This window comes from Canis aureus, chromosome 33 (genome assembly GCF_053574225.1).
Source record: "Canis aureus isolate CA01 chromosome 33, VMU_Caureus_v.1.0, whole genome shotgun sequence".
Lineage (NCBI taxonomy): Eukaryota > Metazoa > Chordata > Mammalia > Carnivora > Canidae > Canis > Canis aureus.
The window spans coordinates 5,962,217-5,985,557 of record NC_135643.1 but is presented as its reverse complement, the minus strand read 5'-3'; the positions used below and the strand labels follow the sequence as shown (position 1 = coordinate 5,985,557).

General features: G+C 40.0%; 1 protein-coding gene and 1 pseudogene across 17 annotated transcripts in view; both read left to right on the top strand.

The window, feature by feature from the left end:
- RASGEF1B (RasGEF domain family member 1B) overlaps window positions 1–23,341 on the top strand; it is a 550,562-nt gene that overhangs the window by 383,569 nt on the left and 143,652 nt on the right. For 11 of the 17 annotated variants that reach the window (XM_077882665.1, XM_077882662.1, XM_077882663.1 and 8 more), the window contains 3 exons: window positions 240–323; window positions 1,844–1,943; window positions 2,353–7,766. In XM_077882665.1, coding sequence (XP_077738791.1) covers window positions 5,892–7,667 — 1,776 coding nt within the window. In that variant the 5' untranslated portion in view covers window positions 240–323; window positions 1,844–1,943; window positions 2,353–5,891 and the 3' untranslated portion in view covers window positions 7,668–7,766. Of the gene's footprint in view, window positions 1–239; window positions 324–1,843; window positions 1,944–2,352; window positions 7,767–23,341 lie in introns of those variants that run through there. The other 6 variants (XM_077882673.1, XM_077882674.1, XM_077882675.1 and 3 more) reach the window with 1 other exon arrangement.
- On the top strand, window positions 20,657–20,735 carry LOC144304403 (U4 spliceosomal RNA; annotated as a pseudogene).

The window sequence follows — 23,341 nt, the reverse complement described above, 5'->3', positions numbered from 1 at the left end:
TGTCATAAATAGTTTCGTAATATGTCCTTGAGCAAGGTTAACTGAGTGTGCACAGACTGCACACCGAAGATTCTTATGCAAAAATGCTGACTCAGATATTTCAAGTGACAATGTTTAAGTGCTTGAGGCACTATTGTGAACAACTGGAAAATGGTTCTAGACAGCAGAAAAGCCAACCAAGTCCCTGAAATCTCTCTCCCTCTCTCTCCCCCCTGCTCTCTGTGTTTCCTTTCTTGCAGGAACAGCAATGGAAACTTCCGATGTACAGCAGCATAACTCCAGTCTGCTTTACAAGCCCTCTGATTGAGAAGCCAATTGGCAAAGTAAGAATGACTCCATTTCTTACTGAACAGTATTATTTGAACCTGATGGCTGTATTTCTTTTTCTCTTGAGCTATGTGGGTGAAATAATCAAGCCAATCTCATAAAAGGGGCTGATAAAATACAAATTTTGAACTTTTCAATTGGCCCTACTATGCCCTTGCCCTTGGCAAAATGTTGAACTGAGAGATGCTCAGCAGAGATGCCTGTGCTTCAGCTGCTACCTCTACTCCAACCCTGGTGATATCCTCCCCACTCCTTTCAATGTCCTGGTTTCTGAGCCCTTGAACTTATCTTCCTGTATCAGAACTTGTTAGAAAGAAAGAGGTTACTTTTAGTAATTTACATGGTAGAGGAGGTACAAAAAAACACTGAAAACCTTTTTTTCTCTAGTCTCTTAGGTTCAGAACCTGGGGTTATGCAAATTAAACTGAAAAAAAAAGACAAACAAGAGAAAATATTTATTACTATGAATAAAGAGACCTTCATAGAAAAGAAGTGAGAACCCAAAGAAGTTTTATTCAAGGCTTACACTATTTTAACAAAAAGCAATAAAATGTGGAGAAGCGACAAGAGAAAGGAAGAGGGGTTTGGGCTTCTCGCCATAGACTTTGGGACATTAATGAGTGGTATGGTTATTTATTAAGTTTGTTATGGAGACTCAAGTTGGTGCATTTTCCGTTGACAAAAATCATGTCTGGTGACTAATAGTCATCTTCTTACTGGTATGGGAGAGGAAGACACATTTACAAATTTACATAATCTTAAGAAAGGGAAATTTCTGCCCTGCTGTTAGAAAGTGATGGGGGAATGGGAGCAGAGTGCTTTTCCTGCAAGTCCGCTGTTTCTCAATTGTCCTCAGCTCAAAATAATTCTTACACCAAACTGGTATATTTGGGGGTGGCATATTCTGGTACCTTCAACATGTTAGTGTGAAATCCAGCCACAATACTCCCGTTTTTTCCAACACACTTGTTATTTAAACTATCTTGAGGAGTAAAAGACTTTGATTCTAGAAGAGAGATTATAGGTTTTACCTGAACTGCTACTGTTCTAAACCCGAAGAGTCTGTTGGGTAAGTGTGTGCTCTCTAGAGCCAGGTTGCCTGGGTTCAAATACCAGCTGTTATTCACTTGCTGTGTGACTTTGACCAGGTCACCTGTAGAAAGGGTATCAAAATAATATCTGCCTCACAGGATAGTCATCAGATTAAATAATTTAACATAAATCCACGGCAGCCAGTTTTTATTTTTACCTATTTTGTTCACTCTGTATCCCAGCACTCAGCAAATTATGCAAATGAATTGAATGAATGAATGAATGAATAAATGAAAAGCAATATATACAGTAAGCTTAGAGGAAGCACATCCTCAGTTTGCCTATGCCAAGAAATAGAAGCTAGAGAAGGGGATGGAAGAGAAGCATAACTGTGGTGAGGGTGTCAAAGACACTTTCCGGGGGGAGGGGCAAGATGGGGGAAGAGTAGGGTCCTCAAGTCACCTGTCCCCACCAAATTACCTAGACAACCTTCAAGTCATCCTGAAAATCTACGAATTCGGCCTGAGATTTAAAGAGAGAACAGCTGGAAGGCTACAGTGAGAAGAGGTCGCGCTTCTATCAAGGTAGGAAGACGGGGAAAAAGAAATAAAGAAACAAAAGGCCTCCAAGGGGGAGGGACCCGCGAGGAGCCGGGCTGAGGCCGGGGCGAGTGTCCCCAGGACAGGAGAGCCCCGTCCCGGAGGAGCAGGAGCTGCACCAACCTTCCCGGGGGAAAGGGGCTCGCGGGGAGGTGGAGCAGGACCCAGGAGGGCGGGGATGCCCTCGGGCTCCCTGGGACACTAACAGACACCTGCGCCCCGGGAGAGGCGCCGAGCTCCCTAAGGGCTGCAGCGCGCACGGGGGACCCGGAGCAGCTCGGGGGGCTCGGGGGCGGCTCCACGGAGGGGGCTGCGGGGCGGGAGCGCAAATCCAACAGCGCAGGCCCCGGAGCACTGGGCGCCGGGACACAGCCCAGGATCCGGCCTCCCCCAGGACAGGCAGAGGCCGGGAGGGCCCAGGACAGCGAGGACGCTCCTGGCCCGAGCTGAGCAGATCAGCGGCCCCGCCCCCGGAGCCTCCAGGCCCTGCAGATGGAGAGCTCTGGAGTTACTGCGGGAGCTGACTCCAGGGCTGCAGAGCTGGCGCCGCCACTGCGGTTGTTCCTCCTGGGGCCTCACCGGGTGAACAACCCCCACTGAGCCCTGCACCAGGAATGGGCAGACCAGCTCCCCCAAGTGCTCACACCTGAAAATCAGCACAACAGGCCTCTCCCCTAGAAGACCAGCTAGACGGACCAGTTCCAGGGGAAGTCAAGGGACTTACAGTATACAGAATCAGAAGATACTCCCCCGTGGTTTTTTTTTTCTTGCTTTTTGATTTCTGTTTGCTTCCCCCACCCTTTTTTTTCTTTCTCTTTTTCTTCTCTTTTTTCTTTTTTCCTTTTTTCTTTTTTCTTTTTCTCTTTTCTTTCCTTCTTTCTCTCCTCTCTTTTTCTCCTTTTCCCAATACAACTTGTTTTTGGCCACTCTGCACTGAGCAAAATGACTACAAGGAAAACCTCACCTCAAAAGAAAGAATCAGAAACAGTCCTCTCTCCCACAGAGTTACAAAATCTGGATTACAATTCAATGTCAGAAAGCCAATTCAGAGGCACTATTATAAAGCTACTGGTGGCTCTAGAAAAAAGCATAAAGGACTCAAGAGACTTCATGACTACAGAATTTAGATCTAATCAGGCAGAAAATAAAAATCAATGGAATGAGATGCAATCCAAACTAGAAGTCCTAATGACAAGGGTTAACGAGGTGGAAGGACAAGTGAGTGACATAGAAGACAAGTTGATGGCAAAGAGGGAAACTGAGGAAAAAAGACAAACAATTAAAAGACCTGAGGATAGATTAAGGGAAATAAATGACAGCCTGATGAAGAAAAACCTACATTTGATTAGGGTTCCCGAGGGCGCCAAAGGGCCAGAGGGCCAGAATATGTATTTGAACAAATCATAGCTGAAAACTTTCCTAATCTGGGAAGGGAAACAAGCATTCAGATCCAGGAAATAGAGAGATCCCCCCTAAAATCAATAAAAACCGTTCAACACCTCGACATTTAATAGTTAAGCTTGCAAATTCCAAAGATAAAGAGAAGATCCTTAAAGCAGCAAGAGACAAGAAATCCCTGACTTTTATGGGGAGGAGTATTAGGGTAACAGCTGACCTCTCCACAGAGACCTGGCAGGCCAGAAAGGGCTGGCAGGATATATTCAGGGTCCTAAATGAGAAAAACATGCAACCAAGAATACTTTATCCAGCAAGGCTCTCATTCAAAATGGAAGGAGAGATAAAGAGCTTCCAAGACAAGCAGGAACTGAAAGAATATGTGACCTCCAAACCAGCTCTGCAAGAAATTTAGGGGGACTCTTAAAATTACCCTTTAAGAAGAAGTCCAGTGGGACAATCCACAAAAACAAGGACTGAATAGATATCATGATGACACTAAACTCATATCTTTCAATAGTAACTCTCAATAGCAACTCTGAACGTGAACGGGCTTAATGACCCCATCAGAAGACGCAGGGTTTCAGACTGGATAAAAAAGCAGGACCCATCTATTTGGTGTCTACAAGAGACTCATTTTAGACAGAAGGACACCTACAGCCTGAAAATAAAAGGTTGGAGAACCATTTACCATTCAAATGGTCCTCAAAAGAAAGCAGGGGTAGCCATCCTTATATCAGATAAACTAAAATTTACCCCAAAGACTGTAGTGAGAGATGAAGAGGGACACTAAATCATACTTAAAGGATCTATCCAACAAGAGGACTTAACAATCCTCAATATATATGCCCCGAATGTGGGAGCTCCCATATATTTAAATCAATTAATAACCAAATTTAAGACATACTTAGATAATAATACATTTATACTTGGTGACTTCAATCTAGCTCTTTCTACACTCGATAGGTCTTCTAAGCACAACATCTCCAAAGAAACGAGAGCTTTAAATGATACACTGGACCAGATGGATTTCACAGATATCTACAGACCTTTACATCTAAACTCAACTGAATACACATTCTTCTCAAGTGCACATGGAACTTTCTCCAGAATAGACCACATACTGGGTCACAAATCGGGTCTGAACCGATACCAAAAAATTGGGATCGTCCCCTGCATATTCTCAGACCATAATGCCTTGAAATTAGAACTAAATCACAACAAGTTTGGAAGGACCTCAAACACGTGGAGGTTAAGGACCATCCTGCTAAAAGATGAAAGGGTCAACCAGGAAATTAAGGAAGAATTAAAAAGATTCATGGAAACTAATGAGAATGAAGATACGACCATTCAAAATCTTTGGGATGCAACAAAAGCAGTCCTGAGGGGGAAATACATTGCAATACAAGCATCCATTCAAAAACTGGAAAGAACTCAAATACAAAAGCTAACCTTACACATAAAGAAGCTAGAGAAAAAACAGCAGATAGATCCTACACCCAGCATAAGAAGAGATTTAATAAAGATTCGAGCAGAACTCAATGAAATCAAGACCAGAAGAACTGTGGAACAGATCAATAGAACCAGGAGTTGGTTCTTTGAAATAATTAATAAGATAGATAAACCATTAGCCAGCCTTATTAAAAAGAAGAGAGAGAAGACTCAAATTAATAAAATCATGAATGAGAAAGGAGAGATCACTACCAACACCAAGGAAATACAAACGATTTTAAAAACATATTATGAACAGCTATACGCCAATAAATTAGGCAATCTAGAAGAAATGGACGCATTCCTGGAAAGCCACAAACTACCAAAACTGGAACAGGAAGAAATAGAAAACCTGAACAGGCCAATAACCACGGAGGAAATTGAAGCAGTCATCCAAAACCTCCCAAGACACAAAAGTCCAGGGCCAGATGGCTTCCCAGGGGAATTCTATCAAACGTTTAAAGAAGAAACCATACCTATTCTCCTAAAGCTGTTTGGAAAGATAGAAAGAGATGGAGTATTTCCAAATTCGTTCTATGAGGCCAGCATCACCTTAATTCCAAAACCAGACAAAGACCCCACCAAAAAGGAGAATTATAGACCTATATCCCTGATGAACATGGATGCAAAAATTCTCAACAAGATACTAGCTAATAGGATCCAACAGTACATTAAGAAGATTATTCACCATGACCAAGTAGGATTTATCCCTGGGACACAAGGCTGGTTCAACACTAGTAAAACAATCAGTGTGATTCATCATATCAGCAAGAACCATATGATCCTCTCGTAGATGCAGAGAAAGCATTTGACAAAATACAGCATCCATTCCTGATCAAAACTCTTCAGAGTGTAGGGATAGAAGGAACATTCCTCAACATCTTAAAAGCCATCTACGAAAAGTCCACAGCTAATATCATTCTCAATGGGGAAGCACTGGGAGCCTTTCCCCTAAGATCAGGAACATGACAGGGATGTCCACTCTCACCACTGCTATTCAACATAGTACTGGAAGTCCTAGCCTCAGCAATCAGACAACAAAAAGACATGAAAGGCATTCAGATTGGCAAAGAAGAAGTCAAACTCTCCCTCTTCACCGATGACATGATACTATACATAGAAAACCCAAAAGCCTCCACACCAAGATTGCTAGAACTCATACAGCAATTTGGCAGCGTGGCAGGATACAAAATCAATGCCCAGAAATCAGTGACATTTCTATGCACTAACAATGAGACTGAAGAAAGAGAAATTAAGGAGTCAATCCCATTTACAATTGCACCCAAAAGCATAAGATACCTAGGAATAAACCTAACCAAAGAGGTGAAGGATCTATACCCTCAAAACTATAGAACACTTCTGATAGAAATTGAGGAAGACACAAAGAGATGGAAAAATATTCCATGCTCGTGGATTGGCAGAATTAATATTGTGAAAATGTCAATGCTACCCAGGGCAATTTGCACGTTTAATGCAATCCCTATCAAAATACCATGGACTTTCTTCAGAGAGTTAGAACAAATTATTTTAGGATTTGTGTGGAATCAGAAAAGACCCCGAATAGCTAGGGGAATTTTAAAAAAGAAAACCATAGCTGGGGGCATCACAATGCCAGATTTCAGGTTGTACTACAAAGCTGTGGTCATCAAGACAGTGTGGTGCTGGCACAAAAACAGACACATAGATCAATGGAACAAAATAGAGAATCCAGAAGTGGACCCTCAACTTTATGGTCAACTAATATTCGATAAAGGAGGAAAGACCATCCACTGGAAGAAAAACAGTCTCTTCAATAAATGGTACTGGGAAAATGGGACATCCACATGCAGAAGAATGAAACTAGACCACTCTCTTGCACCAGACACAAAGATAAATTCAAAATGGATGAAAGATCTAAATGTGAGACAAGAGTCCATCAAAATCCTAGAGGAGAACACAGGCCACACCCTTTTTGAACTCAGCCACAGTAACTTCTTGCAAGATACATCCACGAAGGCAAACGAAACAAAAGCAAAAATGAACTATTGGGACTTCATCAAGATAAGAAGCTTCTGCACAGCAAAGGATACAGTCAACAAAACTAAAAGACACCCTACAGGATGGGAGAAGATATTTGCAAATGACCTATCAGATAAAGGGCTAGTTTCCAAGATCTATAAAGAACTTACTAAACTCAACACCAAAGAAACAAACAATCTAATCATGAAATGGGCAAAAGACATGAACAGAAATCTCACAGAGGAAGACATAGACATGGCCAACAAGCACATGAGAAAATGCTCTGCATCACTTGCCATCAGGGAAATACAAATTAAAACCACAGTGAGATACCACCTCACACCAGTGAGAATGGGGAAAATTAACAAGGCAGGAAATCACAAATGTTGGAGAGGATGCGGAGAAAAGGAGACCCTCTTACACTGTTGGTGGGAATGTGAACTGGTGCAGCCACTCTGGAAAACTGTGTGGAGGTTCCTCAAAGAGTTCAAAATAGACCTTCCCTATGACCCAGCAATTGGACTGTTGGAGTTTTACCCCAAAGATTCAGATGCAATGAAACGCCGGGACACCTGCACCCCAATGTTCATAGCAGCAATGGCCACAATAGCCAAACTGTGGAAGGAGCCTCGGTGTCCATCGAAAGAGGAATGGATAAAGAAGATGTGGTCTATGTATACAATGGAATATTCCTCAGCCATTAGAAAGGACAAATACCCACCATTTGCTTCAACGTGGATGGAACTGGAGGGTATTATGCTGAGTGAAGTAAGTCAGTCGGAGAAGGACAAACATTATATGTTCTCATTCATTTGGGGAATATAAATAATAGTGAAAGGGAATTGAAGGGAAGGGAGAAGAAATGTGTGGGAAATATCAGAAAGGGACGCAGAACATAAAGACTCCTAACTCTGGGAAACGAACTAGGGGTGGTGGAAGGGGAGGAGGGAGTGGGGTGGGGGTGAATGGGTGACGGGCACTGAGGGGGGCACTTGACGGGATGAGCACTGGGTGTTACTCTGTATGTTGGCAAATTGAACACCAATAAAAAATAAATTTATTATTAAAAAAAAAACAAAGACACTTTCCAAGCACACCTCAGCAGAAGGACTGCAGTCTATCTGAGAAGCCCGCCACCCTCTTGTCCTTTGTACCTTGGCAGGTGCATCTTTGGGCCACACACAATCCAGAGCCTAGGATGAAACATATCTACTATTAGCACAAGTAAAAAACGAAACAAAAAAAATTTTTTTTTAAAAAAGGCTTGTGTTTCCAACTTATAGGTGTATGTGGGAAGATCTAGAGTTTCTTGCACTTTTTAAAAGGAAATGAACCTATTTGGCAATTCCTGGTAACAGCTTGGCGGCAAGTCCCGCCTGAAGTGGCTGTCCACAGGGTATGAGATCCTGGCTGAGCAGGAAGCCTCTTCTTCATGCCGTCAGCAAGGCTGATGTTTTGCAGGCATAGCAGGGGAACTGGGTTTCTGTACTTTGTGTTCAGTGAGATACTTCCCATCTGCTGACTTTAGTTCCTAGTGAGAAGGGTATCATTTGGCCAAAGATTAAAACAACAAACAAGTAAAACACACCCTGCACATCACAAAATGTCTTGGCAACTGCCCTGAAATTCGCTGCCTTGCCTCTGCTTCTGTCCCCTCCAGCCACCCCCTATTTTGACTTTGTTTATATGGGTTCTAAAAAGACCACCACTTTGTCAATGGGGACAGAAAGAAGCTGTTTCAAAGGCTAAGGTCAGAAGTCAATGAAACTTGGAGATGGAGGGGTCTCCTTTGACTAAGTTTCACTTCCCCCAATAGACAGTCCTGAGTTCCTTTGGTGTTTTCCTAGACTTGATCAGAAACACTAACAGCAGTATAAAAATGGTAGGGTGTGACTTTCTCCAAGGCTTTACAGAAAGCAGAAGGAAATTAAGGGCAGTATGACCATTCTTGGTTTGGTGGTGTTTCACTATGTGATTCTAAGGTCTCCCTCTCACAGTAGAGCAGACTTAGCAGGCAGGTATCTCCACAGTGACACCAGGACTATCTTGGGTTGAGTGGGGTTGCTCTTAAGGAATCTCTTTTTCTTTCTTCTCTCCACAGTTCTGGCTTCTGGGTTCAATACATTAGCTGTAAAATACTCTAATGAATTCATTTTGCATTCAGCTCCATTTTCCATTCACCTGAAGGGGAAAATGATGCCAAAAATGTAAGCAAAATCAAGCTTTAATTACAGAGGTTGATGGAATGCAGTGTTTTGGGTGAATAATTCTAATCTACGGTTATTCTGCCCAAAATCCAAACTCTCTTCCTCACTATCAAGAAACTTTCTGTTGAGTGAAAGACTACATGCTGGACCCAGGTACAATTTCTGCCACACAAATTATGGTACCCCTAGCTGAACCAAGGACCAATGTTTCCTTGCTATGGGGGAAGGAAAGTTGCTATGCAAACGCCAATTGGATAACAAAGAATTCCAATGTGAGCTCATAACAGAAAAAAGAATATTTTGAAATTAACTCCAATTTTACAACTAAGTGATAAGTATTCATTAAATTAATGGTTATGATTAGAGGGTAGGAATAAAGGAGGAAAACTTAAGGAGCAGAGAGGGAGACACCAAAGAAATCACTCTGGGCAGCAGAAAAGCAAGCCTGGAACGTGTGATTATCCATTCTCAGATCAAGAGGAGTTGTATGTTTTATTTTACATAATTGGAGTCAGTGTCTTTTGAATGGAGCATACAAATTTATGTAAATAAGAATGCAAATGTTAAAAATATGTGTCTTGGGATTTCCAGGGGATGACCTGGCAGCTTTGTCTTCCTTGCCTTTGCAGCTGCTAAATATTGTGTTGTGAAAGCTCAAGATGAACTTATTCTCCCAAATCCCACAATGTTATTACTAGAGGACTTTCTTTGTAATTTATAGGAGATACTCTGGAGGATGAATTAAAAGAGACTACTTTTTAATATAGTTGACCGTAAACATGTTGCCCCCAAGAGGTTGCACAGGCTAACAAAAAATGCAAAAGGGATTTCAGGATTTCAACAAATTAGTGGCATATCCAAAGTGGACTGTTGAAAGGTAATAAGACGATGATGGAGACAAAATCAGGGATTTGGGGAGATAAGTAACATTAGAGGATGACATAAAATTTAACTTACCAGGCTCTCCCACAAAATTCTGATTGGCACTACTGGTAAGACAAGAAACTGGGCTGAAAGAAGCATTATTTCAGCTCAGCAAGCATTGTGTAGATCATGCCAAGTCAAAACAACCCAGTAAAGTGCCATGACCTTGGCAAACTGAACAGAATACACAAACAGATGGAGCTGTTTTTAGATTAACAAACTGCCCATAACCATGGCTATCTATGCCAACCTACCTTTCTCAAAAGGAATTTAGGTGACAGGTAAATGTGTCCCCAGTCAAAGGGAAAATAACTTAAATGTATTACTTGATTTGACCAGAAGGAATGAAGAAATACAGCGCCTTGAAGGATAGAAGTGTTATTAAATGGAAGGGTGGCTAAGAAAGCAAACAAAGCTCCCCACGCCTCTGTATTTCCGGGTGAAGGAAGGGGAGACTGGAGGAGCTAGGTGGAAGTAACTGGATAAACAAGAGATAAAAAGAAAGGAACTGGTGAACTCAGAATCAACAGAATATGGAGCTGCTTTATTTCAAAGTTGGGAGGCATCTGTGGGGAGAAAAGAAATAGAGGTGTCCCCTTAACAGATTAATCCTTAGCTCCTTTTAGCACTGAGAATTTTCCTTGCCAAAATAGCAAACAGGGGCCATTTTAAGAATAGTCTTCCAAGTCATGCCCCATTGAGGATCATTGAATGTTACATCATGATATGGTGGCTGGGTCTGGATAGACAACACTTCTTCTGTGAGAAGTACCTTGGTATTAATACGCAATATTTCGGGCTCTCAGTGACCCAAGAGGATCGAGAAACTAACCCACAAACTAGTCCATGACCTACTGCTGCTTCCAAAAAAAAAAAAAAACAAAAGTCAGGAACAGAATAATCAGAAGATAATAATAATGCTGAGCAACGCAAAACATTACAATTACTACAGTCATAGATAAACAGGATTTTAATTCTTTGAACATGAACCGATTTGACTGGATCTCTTTCTCTATACATTTAGCTCCTGGTAAGTGAAGCAAAATGCATTAAACTAAGTATTTCACCTTGAAAGCTTTTTGTAACAAGGTGAAAGAGACTTTCAGGTTAAGGAGTCAATTTTCTTCTTCTAAGATAAAGGAAATTTTAGCTAGCTAAAAAAGCATATTTTTTGGCCTCCTTTGCAGCTAGATGTGGCAATATGTTGAGATTATAGCCAATGGGATGTAAGTGGAAGTGATATATGCAATTTCTAAGTTATGCCTTTCATAAGAAAGGCATACCCCTCTTGCTCTCTGGAATACAGATGTGGCAGCAAAAGCAAGAATAGCCACCTTAGAGAAGATATTTGCAAATGACATATCAGATAAAGAGCTAGTATCCACGATCTATAAAGAACTTCTTAAAATAAACAGCAAAGAAACAAACAATCCAATAATGAAATGGGCAAAAGACACGAACAGAAATTTCAGCAAAGAAGACGTAGACGTGGCCAACAAACACATGAGAAAATGCTCCGCATCCCTTGCCATCAGGGAAATACAAATCAAAACCACAATGAGATACCACTTCACACCAGTGAGAATGGGGAAAATTAATAAGACAAGAAACAACAAATGTTGGAGAGGATGTGGAGAAAGGGGAACCTCCTGCACTGTTGGTGGGAATGTGAACTGGTGCAGCCACTCTGGAAAACTGTGTGGAGGTTCCTCAAAGAGTTCAAAATAGACCTGCCCTACGACCCAGCAATTGCACTGTTGGGGATTTACCCCAAAGATACAGAGGCAATGAAAAGCCGGGACACCTGCACCCCGATGTTTCTAGCAGCAATGTCCACAATAGCCAAACTGTGGAAGGAGCCTCAGTGTCCATCGAAAGAGGAATGGATAAAGAAGATTTGGTCTATGTATACAATGGAATATTCCTCGGCCATTAGAAACGACAAATACCCACCATTTGCTTCAACGTGGGTGGAACTGGAGGGTATTATGCTGAGTGAAGTAAGTCAATTAGAGAAGGACAAACATTATATGGTCTCATTCATTTGGGGAATATAAAAAATAGTGAAAGGGATTAAAGGGGAAAGGAGAGAAAATGAGTGGGAAAAATCAGAGAGGGAGACAGAACATGAAAGACTCCTAACTCTGGCGGTGGAAGGGGAGGTGGGCGGGGGTGGGGATGACTGGGTGACGGGCACTGAGGGGGGCACTTGACGGGATGAGCACTGGGTGTTATACTATATGCTGTCAAATTAAACTCCAATAAACACACACACACACACACACACACAAAGAATAGCTACCTTAGACCAAGAGAGGATGGCAGAGAAATGAAATTCAAGAGTCAGAATCTCTGACTCCACAGAACTCTTGACTGCTTGTGTTTAACCCACTACTGCCTGAGACAGAAATCAACTTCCATCTCATCTACACCACTGCTATTTTGGCCATGGTATCCTAGTGCATAATTAGACCAAGGAGAAAAGTAGCTGCATGCTCTATGGAAAGTCACTTAGAATCTAGTGAAGGTAGAAACCAGAACCTGGTACAGTAAATATCAGTTAAAGGATTGAAAATGCCTAGTTGCTAAGACCTATCTTCCAATTGGAGCCTGGATGAGGAAAGCGAGATAAACACATTAAGTTCTGTCTCTGTGAACCAGGTAATGAGTAGGATTCTGCTTAGCCAAGAACGTTGTCTTTGAATTCTGAACTTAATAAACCCAGATATCTATCATACACTGAATTTCAGAAAAGTTCTCCCTAGAACTGAGGCAAACCAGTTTCCAGTGAAAATAATCAAACTGAGGTACTGTAGTGGAACCCATTACAAATAACATTTTTATCGATACTTATTGTATATAGGAGCTGTCATAGTTTGAAAACATCTATAAATGTCTTCATACATGTATTTGGCATAATATTCTATTCTCTCATCATCTGAAGCAGGTCTGGATTCCCTGAGGCAAACATTTTGGGCTCCAGCTTTTGCTGTAACTCTATCACACAGGATTTTACGGGTAGAGTGGATTCTTACCTCAGATGTCATTCTAGAGTCCTTCTCCTTTTGTTTGACATAAAATAACAATATTTTGATTTAACAAATTAACCTTCTAAAACATCAACTGTTACTTCTACCACACATTGGAGTCCATGTCATTTTTTCCCCATTCCTCAAAATGCCTGACACCATGCCATGCACGTAGTAGGCAGGTAAATGCTTGGTTACTGATGTTTAAGTGAATATGGAATTTTAGTTTGTGATTCAGTTAGCTATTTTCATCTTCTTGTCCTTGTTCATAATGGTTGTTTTTGTTTGTTTGTTTTAAAGATTTTGTTTATTTATTCATGAGAGAGAGAGAGGCAGAGACACAGGCAGACGGAGAAGCAGGCTGCATGCAAGGAGCCTGATGTGGGACTCGAACCTGGGAATCCAGGATCACACCTTGAGCCAAAGGCTCAACCACTGAGCCACCCAGGCGTCCCTCATAATGGTTGTTAAAGTAGTTCTCCATGTGAGTAACCTACTACATCTAAAGATAAAGAATTTTAAAAGTTAATTATTAAAAGTGTCCTATATAGGACACTGCTCCTGTCCTATATAGGCATATCTCAGAGATATCACATAGTTCAGTTCAAGACCGCCACAATAAAGTGAATATGGCAATAATGTGGGTCAAGTGAATTTTTTTTTTGTTTCCTAGTGCATGTAAAAGTTATGTTTACACTACACCGTGGTCTTTTAAGTGGGCAGTATTATTGTGTCTAAAAAACAAGTACATACCTTAACTAAAAAAAAATACTTAATTGCTAAAAAATGCTAACCATCACCTGAGCTTTTAGCGAGTTGCAATCTTTTTGCTGGTAGAGGGTTTTGCCCTTGATGTTGATTGGCCGACTGATCTGGGTCACCAGCTTAAGGTTGGGGTGGCTATAGCAATTTCTTAAAATGAGACAATGATGAAGTTTGCCACATCAACTGGCTCTTTTATTCTTCTTCTTTCTTCTTCTCCTCCTCTTCCTTCTCCTCCTCCTTCTTCTTCTCCACAAATGATTCTCTGTAGCATGCCATGCTGTCTGATAGCATTTTACCCACAGTATAACTTCCTTCAAAACTGGAGTCAGTTCTCTCAAACCCTGCTGCTGCTTCATCAACTAAGTTTATGTAATGATCTAAATCCTTTGTTGTCATTTTAATAAATAATCTTCACAGCATCTTCACCAGGAGTAGATTTGATCTCAAGAAACTTTTTTTTTCTCATCCATAGCAGCAACTCCTTATCTGTTAAAGTTTTATCATGAAATTGCAACAATTTACTCCCATCGTTAGGCTCCATTTCTGATCTAATTCTCTTGCTGGGATCCCTGGGTGGCGCAGCGGTTTAGCGCCTGCCTTTGGCCCAGGGCGCGATCCTGGAGACTCGGGATCAAATCCCACATCGGGCTCCCGGTGCATGGAGCCTGCTTCTCCTCTGCCTGTATCTCTGCCTCTCTCTCTCTCTGTGTGTGTGACTATCATAAATAGATAAAAATTTTAAAAAAGATTAAAAAAAAAATAATTCTCTTGCTATTTCTACCACGTCTGCAGTGACTTCCTCCACTGAAGTCTTGAACCTTCAGTTTATAAAAAACAAACAAAAAACACAATATCTTTGTAGTGCAATAAAATGAGGTATACCTGCAAATATTAAATAACCATAGTGAAAATATATATCCTTTAAATTTAGATTCTTGGGTTCCCACTGTCACATAGCACAACCTAGGCTGAAGTTTGGGTTCATAGGTAGGAATTCACCAGGTAAGAAATGCAGCCTGATGTGCAAGGACAAGAAGTCTATCTATTCCAATATTCTTAATAGACAAAATGGCTCCATAAACAGGTTTGATAAGCTACAGAGAGTTGTAATAAGATTTAACAAATATGCTTAAACCAATGGCTGTTCAACTTATGTTCTGTAAGCATATAAAAATATTCAATGTCAGCTCCCAAAACCTATAGAAAATAAATGAAATATGAACAATTAATATCTGTAGAATTTTTATTTTTGAAGATTTTATTTATTCATAGAGAGCAAGCGAGCACATGAGCTAGTGGGGAGGCAGAGGGAGAGGGAGAACAGGCTCCCCACTGAGCAAGGAGCCCAATGTGGGACGCCATCCCAGGACACTGAGATCGTGACCTGAGCAGAAGGCAGACACTTAACCAACTGAGTCACTCAGGCACCCCTGTAGAATATTTTTTATTAGGTTTACAAAATTCATCAATTCAGAAGCAGGTAGATGCCTATACACTATGGAAATGGGAAACAACAGGCTTAACAAAAATCATTCTTGTTCTGATCTTTCTTTACAACTTATCTATAAAGGCTGAAATCTGTGCCGCATCAGACTGTCTGAGGGGAGCCTGCTTCTCCCTCTGCCTGTGTCTCTGCCTCTCTGTGTCTCTCTTGAATAAATAAATACAATCTTTAAAAAAGGCTGAAATCTATGGTACGACATGTATGGACTAAATGTACAGCCACGTTATGATGTACTTGATGTTTAAATATGAGGTAAATATTTTGTTAACAGCACACGTACAGACTCCCACACATACAGATCACCAGACCCTTGCTATTGGGAACTGTAACGTTTTATCAAAGGTCATGGAGTCATATTTATATTACAGAACTACTGTTTATTCTTTTCTTGTCTCATCATGCTAACACTTTCACATTAACACTGCCCCAATTTTTCTCCCAGAACCCAGCTGAAAAATATCAAATGAAACTGATAAGAAAATGTTTGGTAGACTGCCTGTTGACCAAATGTTTGGTCTGTTATTGACAGAAAAAGAAACTTTAATTGGTCCCACCTGGGAATAAGGAAAAAAGATGATCTAAGATTACCAGAAGATATATATACTCTCTGTTCACTCTAGATCAGAAAAAAAAAAATCACTAAACTCTAAGAAATAGCACTATAGAATTATCAGCAGAATTAATGTAGAATGTATGCAGTTTTGCTATCTTCCCAATTCTGTAGGCACCCTTGAGAAAGCCAAAGGAAGCCCTTCTTGAAAATACCACATTCTAAGTATTCTATGCCAGCCAGGCATCCACTAAGAAAAAAAAAACAACAACAACAACAACAACAAAAACAAATATTGAATGCCTTCCATGTGTGAGGCAGTCTGCTATAAACAGTAAACCAGGTCAGTTGGGCATAAGTGATAACAGCAGTAATAATTATTATAATAACTACCATTGTTCGAGCACTCTGCCAAACCTAACGTAAGTTCTTCATATCCAGTCTCCCATTTAATCATTTTAAAGATGAAGCCTAAAGAGGATAAAGAACTTGCTCAAGGTCACAGAGCTAATAAATGGTAGAGTTAGCATCCAAAACCAGGCATGCCTGCTAGGGAGATGGGTTTTCATTTGGACGATCTCTTTTCTGTTCCTAGTTGAACAGAGTTGAAATATAATCAAAGTTTCCCAAGAGGACACAGAAGGATGCCAAAAAAGTGTGACCTGACTTATATTATGGGTCACTCTGGCTATAGCTAACCAACCTTAGATTTTCATTTTCCAAAGGCTCCAGTTATAAATAGCAACCCTGCACAAATGGGAAAAAATGTGTGAGCGTATAGCGTTAGGTTGTCTCTTTAAAAGCAGTTGCTTTACAAAGAACTTTAAAGAGGATATGAACTGCAAAGATATCACCATGAGGTTACTCAGATCAAAATAGTATTCTTCAGAAGCCCTTCCATATATTTTGGTGTCCCAGTTTATCTCCTCTGGGAGAAAGAGATTTAGTGTTCACCTAATTCATGAGGCTACGCGTTTAATTTTAAGAACTTTAACACTTTCAATGAAGAGTCAAAGTGATATTAAATAGCATTAAAGTTCAATTTAATGAAGGAATCACAATAGAGCCAAGAGTAGAGCTGGAATCTCCACTTGCCACTAATGCCTGTTAAGTTTTTCATATCGACAATTTAGATGTCTGGGGAAGTAAATGAGTATGAATGAAGTAAACAGAGAACAGATTGCATAAAAGTTTATGGTCTGAAGAGTAAGGGAGGTAATTAGTGGTGTGATGAACTCCCCAATTGTGTCTACATTTTTAAAAGTCATTTCCTGCATTTTATGAGAGATAGGGAATTATATTCGGGCCCCTGTAGAACTTTGCTTTTACCATTATGAACATTTATTTATTTCACCCGACCTGACTTTGGGATTGGTTGATTTCATGTCTGTCTTTTGCAGGGCTTATAATTTCTGTGGCTGGGGGCTTAGGCGAGGCAGGATTTGTGCCTTATTCATTCATTTATGTCCTCAAATCGCCAAGACTTAATTCTTTCCACATTGTAGCTGCCTGTTAAGAAGGGAAGGGAAGTGGTAGGAAAAGAAAGGGAAAGAAGTTCTCATATTGTTGTATCTGAGATCACTGTTTTCTTGATTACCTGGGTTAAGGCTATTTTTCGTTCAATGCCTTCTGAAACCTCCCTAACAAACAGCTTAGTGAAAAATTCAACCTTACCTTAAAAGACCTTTGCTTACAGAATAACTCTTAAAAGACATTATTCATTTGCAAAAGGCAGAAACTGTGATTTTTACACCAAGAGCTTTGAAAAGGAAACCAGCATTTGTAGACACATTGAGATTACAATAAAGTAGAAAAAGAAAGAGAGGGGAGGGAAATGTTCTCGTGCTTTGTGGCATGGAAGAGTCCTTCCTTAACTGCACCAGAGAAAGTAATCTTGCCAAGGTCAAAGGAAAATCCTTACTGCTAAACCCAGAATACATTTCAGTTCTTCTCTAACTTGACTCAACTGACCTTTTCTTGAAAGTTGTTCCTCTCTTGATTTTCTTGAGAGCTGAACCTTCTAATTCCCATCTACTTTCTCAGTCTCTTTCACTGTTTCATTCACCTTCTAATATTCCATTCCTGGATTTTTTTTTTTAAGATTTTATTCATTTGAGAGAGAGAGAGAGAGCAAGCAAGGGGAAGGGGCCAAGGAGAGGGTGAAGGAGAAGCAGACTCCCCGCTGAGCAGGGATACCGATGCAGGCCTCCATCCCAGGACCCTGGATGGTGACCTGAGCCAAAGGCAAATGCTAAACTGACTGAGCCACGTAGGCACCCCTGGCACAACTGAAAAAAAAAAAATCAATTCTTACTCCTTGAGAAATTTTTTTTTTATTCTTTTGTTCTATTTGTTCAATATGTTCAAAACTAGGCCAGTTGGTTCTTTCATTCCCTTCTTCTGATTTCCCTGCTCTACAAATGCTCTGTACCTCTCTCAGTGAACGTTCCTACCTTCTACCTAACAATTCAAGGTCGGTACTTGGGCAGCATCCTTCATTCTTCTTTCTCTTCCATTCAGTCAGCCACTCAATTCAGATAGCTCTAAACCCTTGACATTCATCCTCTCCTTTCCCATTGTGATTGCTGTAATTAAGGCCTTTGTCATCTCTCCTCTGGTTGCTGCAGAACTCTAACTGGTTCCCCTCTCCACTCTCACCTTCTTTCAGCACCTCATCAATACCACTACAGAATTATCCTTTCAATTGCAAATCTGATCAAGTTCCTTAGTGACTTCCCATTACTACCAAGTTAGTCCAAATGTCTGTAGGGCAGAATGAGGCATATATGGTGCCATATTTCCCCGCCACCACCCTAGCCTCAGCTCCACTGTTCTGTCCCTCGACTCCCACACACTGCTTCATAACTCTGTGCCATTGTGTAGGCTGTTCCTGCCTGATGCGCTCCTCTCTTCCAGTCTTCCACTTCTACTCCTCTTTCCTCCTCTATTCTGAGTTAAAACTGTACTTTGTTATCTACTACTGTAGTCCTCTCATTTTGTTGAAATTGTTTGCTTGGATTTCTGTCTCCTCTTAGTTGAGTTGTGGACCATGTTTCTTTTCTTTGTAGTCCTTGAGGTGTGGCAAAGTGTATGGCATATGGTAGAGGCTGAATGTTCTGGAAATCCTGTCTGTGCTTGTGAAAACCTCATCTATTTCACCACATACCCAGAATCTGGAGCTTGTTCAAACCCAGAATTAAGAACTTTTCTCCCCACTTACACATTTAAGATTCTCTTGGCCAGAGTACCTGACTCTAAACTTCCATTAATTAAAGTAAAACACCTCTCACAGATGATTAATGCCCACTGTTATGCTGGAACTCATTGTAAGAAAAGGAAAGATTTTTATCAACTAGAGACCATGAAGACAGGCCTTGGCCATCATGAATTCCCTCCTATTAACTGATAACAATGAGATAATTGAGGAAGATCGGTATATTACCTTGTTTAGGTAATTCTATCGGATCTATTTTATTAAACAGGATTGCAGTGGGAGTTGGAACTGCACGCTGTGCCTATAGAAAGCAAGAGTGATCATGGTCAGCATTTCCAGATGCTGCCTATGCAAAGAGAAGGAAAAATGATTACTGGCTTCAGCTTTGACTTTTAATAGAACGTCAGTCATGAAAGAAAATTTAGCCTTTTGTACCTTGAAAATATCTGAACAGTTTATTTTTTTTTAAGATTTTATTTATTTATTCATGAGAGATATGGAGAGAGAGAGGCAGAGACACAGACAGAGGGAGAAGCAGGCTCCATGCAGGGAGCCAGACGTGGGACGCGATCCCAGGACCCTAAGGTCATGACCTGAGCTCAAGGCGGACGCTCAACCACTGAGCAGCCCAGGTGTCCCCTGAGCAGTTTAAAATGAGGCATTTTGGGATGTCTGAGTGGCTCAGGTGTCTGAGTGTCTGCCTTCGGCTCAGGGCATGATTCAGAAGTTTGAAGATCGAGTCCCACATCGGGGTCCTTGCATGGAGCCCGTTTCTCCTCTGTCAGCCTATGTCTCCGTCTCTCTCTCTCATGAATAAGTAAATAAAATCTTTAAAAAAATGAAGCATTCTGTTAGGGAAATACCAAGTGTGAGAAGATGAGAGCTTTGTACATATGAATTTAAACCTCCCACAAAGAAGAGTTTGTAAGCACTAAAGTTTACACTCTTTTGTTTTAGTCAATACCAGTAATTATAAAATTTCGTGGTATCTTTTTTTTAGATTAAATGAAAGACAGAAAAATCAAGAATCCTCGTATGTCTTCATTTCAGTATGAAACAACTCTTACCATAAGAAAAGTATACATTTATAACTGTATAATCAACAATTTTATTAAATATAGAAGTTGAATATCATTTGACAAGTAGTGCTAAGTATTCTGGGAGACACTAAAGTTATTCCTGTCTTAAGGGATATAGAATGGCTTATTCATCCCTGGAAGGTAATTTAAATGTCATCTAGTCCAACTTCTCATCTGATGCTTAAATCTGTCCTACAAACACCGGCCAAACCTCTTGTGACTATCTGCAGTTAGAGGCAGATTTCTACCAATTGAGGCAGTTCCTTGCATATTTATATAGCTATTATTTACTAATGATAATAAATAAAATGTATTGTTTGCTTACTATGTGTTAGGCACTGAGTTAAGCATTTTATCTTCAAAAATCCTATTTAATCTTTATCACAACCTTAAGAAATGGTACTGTTAGTATTTCTATTTTACAGATAAAGGGGAAACTGAGGCTTAATGAGGCTGGGCAGCTGTCCAACATCACCCAACTATAAGTAGAGGACCTGGCTTTGACTACATGGTTTACATTCTTTTTTTTTCAAGTAGACTCCAGCTTTGCGCAGTGACATTATCGTAGCCAATGAGGTTTATCTGAGGCGTGATTATTGCTAATTGAAAACTTTTCAAGTAGATGCCTCACCCAGTGTAGAGCCCAACATGCAACTTGAACTCATAACCCTGAGATCAAGATCTGAGCCGAGATCAAGACTCGAACTTAACCAACCGAGCCCCTACATTCTTAAACAGTATACACATGCAGCCTCTCTAATTCAACTTCTTCTCTTTGTTGACTTGAAATATACTTTCTTATAGCTTCTATTCATAGGCCTGAATTTTAATGAGGTGGCACTAAACATGTCCAGTCTCTTTTCTAAGTGATAGCTCTTTAAATAGTTGAACGCAGTTGTCTTATCCACTTCACCCCCCAGTATTTCCACTGAATTCAAGTGCATTGTCTTTCATTTTTCCTTGTGTGACATGGTTTCTAGGCCCTTTAACATCATGGTCACTACCTCTTGGAAAACCCCATTTTAGGGTCTTATACATTTAACACAGCATAAAGTCAAAAATCACAGCTTTATAAAAAGCTCAACTTTGTTGGAAGAGTGAAAATAACAAAGTTGAGAAATATGCTCGTGGTCAACCAAAGCCACTAAGTGTTTTGTACATATGTTGGTAAGCTATCTCTCTGCTATCTTGTTCTTTACACAGTTTGCTTTTCAGACTTGAATTTAGAGCTTTGCACTGATCTCAGTTATGTTTTACCTTAATAGTATATTATTCTAGAATGCTATAGTTTTTTAGGATCAAATGAATATTTAATATTTTATTTAATATTTTTATTCTATTTTATTTCATTAACATTTTTTCCCTTTGTATTTATTAAAGGTGGATTTGGCTCCTAATTCTTTGTTTCAGAACTTGTGCTAGACTCATCTTACTGGTATTTTTAGACTTCGCTACTCATGCATCCATGGTCAGCTGCTAGGTCACCTGGAGGGTGGTAGATCTAAAAGACCCTCAGCTGGGATAGCTAGTCTCTGTTTTACATGATTTCTCATCCTCCAACAAACTAGCCTAGACTTGTTCACATTTGAAGAGGGGTCCCAAGACAGTAAGTGAAACCAAGAAAGACTCCATGAGTCCTAATAAGCTCAGGACAGAGATACCATTGTTTTCCCTGTGGTCAATTGGCCAAGGCAAGTCCCAAAGCCAGGAACCTTCAAAAACTGGGAAAGCAGCCTCCATCTCTTGATGGGAGGAGCTTCCAAGTCATTTTATAAAAGGCCACAATATCGAAGGCATGAAAATTGTGGCCATTTTTTAAATGTACCATAATCTTAGGGTTATGCCATTTGTGGATTTGATAAGCACATCATTGAAATTATTCTTAAAAAATCCATAGAAATCTCAATTTAATAGGGTCCAAAAATAAAGTTCTATGTAGCATACTACTTTGGTTATTATGATCTGTTTAGACAACCATAAAAACACACAATAAATACACCATAAAAACACACAATAAATAATAAAAGAAAAAATGTATATGCTAAATAAACTATACCATTCTGTTTCTAAAGACACATAATGAACAAAGTGGTCTTTAGGTCTACTACCAGGAAAATGAATGTTCATGAATTTAACCTGGATCTGGATTTGAAAAAGAGAAGACTAGAATCTGAATTGGGAAAGAGAAATGACAAAGGTGTTCAGATTAGGAATTAGCATGTACAAAACTACACAGATGCAGTGAACAAACCAGAGTGACAATACTGAAGAATTCCGCTGAGAAGTGGTAAGAGAAAGGAAGGTTAGGTGGGAGGGATACATAATGAGAGAACTTGAAGGTGGAAACTTGAATCTGAATTTGACTTTGTAAGCAGTGGGGGATTATGGGTGATTTTGAGCAAAAAGAGAATGTGATTAAAATTTTTGTACAACTAACCTAGCATTAGTTTAAGTGGGACATTTTTTGAGTCAGGAACCATTGAGAAAGCCTTACAGCTTTTTTAATTCCTGATTTAAACCAAGTAACTGATATATTTTTCTTAAGGTAGTAAAAAACAAAAATGACCTAAATGATTACCCTGTCAATAAGTTTTATTTCAGCCAATGTAAGGAGAAGACAGAAGGTGCCAAAATCTGGAAAAAGTTGACTGTTTTTTTTCTTAAAGAATAAAAGGAAATGCAGCTACTTCTGCTTATATTTGAGTCATTATGTCATGTGTATAGATTTTTGAAGGTTATTTCCCACAATGGCAAAGTGATAGTTTGCAGAAATAAAAAGCTGACATTTTCAAGATTCAGAACTTAGTGATTGAACAAAATCCTGAGTAATCACAAAAGTCTTAATTTTCTGTCCTGGTATAGAAGTGCTTCTTATTGTAAGAGGTCATGACAGACACCCCAGCTTTCCCAGATACTCTCAATCTGAGTCCTACCATGAGATCTCTGTAGGTAACAAAATCTCTCTCAAATCAATGTTCCAAAGTCAGGACACAGAGAATGCTGGGAAAATTATTGAATGTTTGTGAAATAGTTTGAGATCCCCCTTAGAAAAGGCCTATCGCTAATCAGAATTCCATCACTAGGTTCATGGTATAACAAAGGCATCTTGACTACCTGTCTGGAGATGTTCTTGGAATACATACATTCTAGAAGAAATCAATTTAAATCCTCATTTCCCTTATACACTGAAGTGAATCCCAGATTGACCCAAGATTTAATGTTAAACA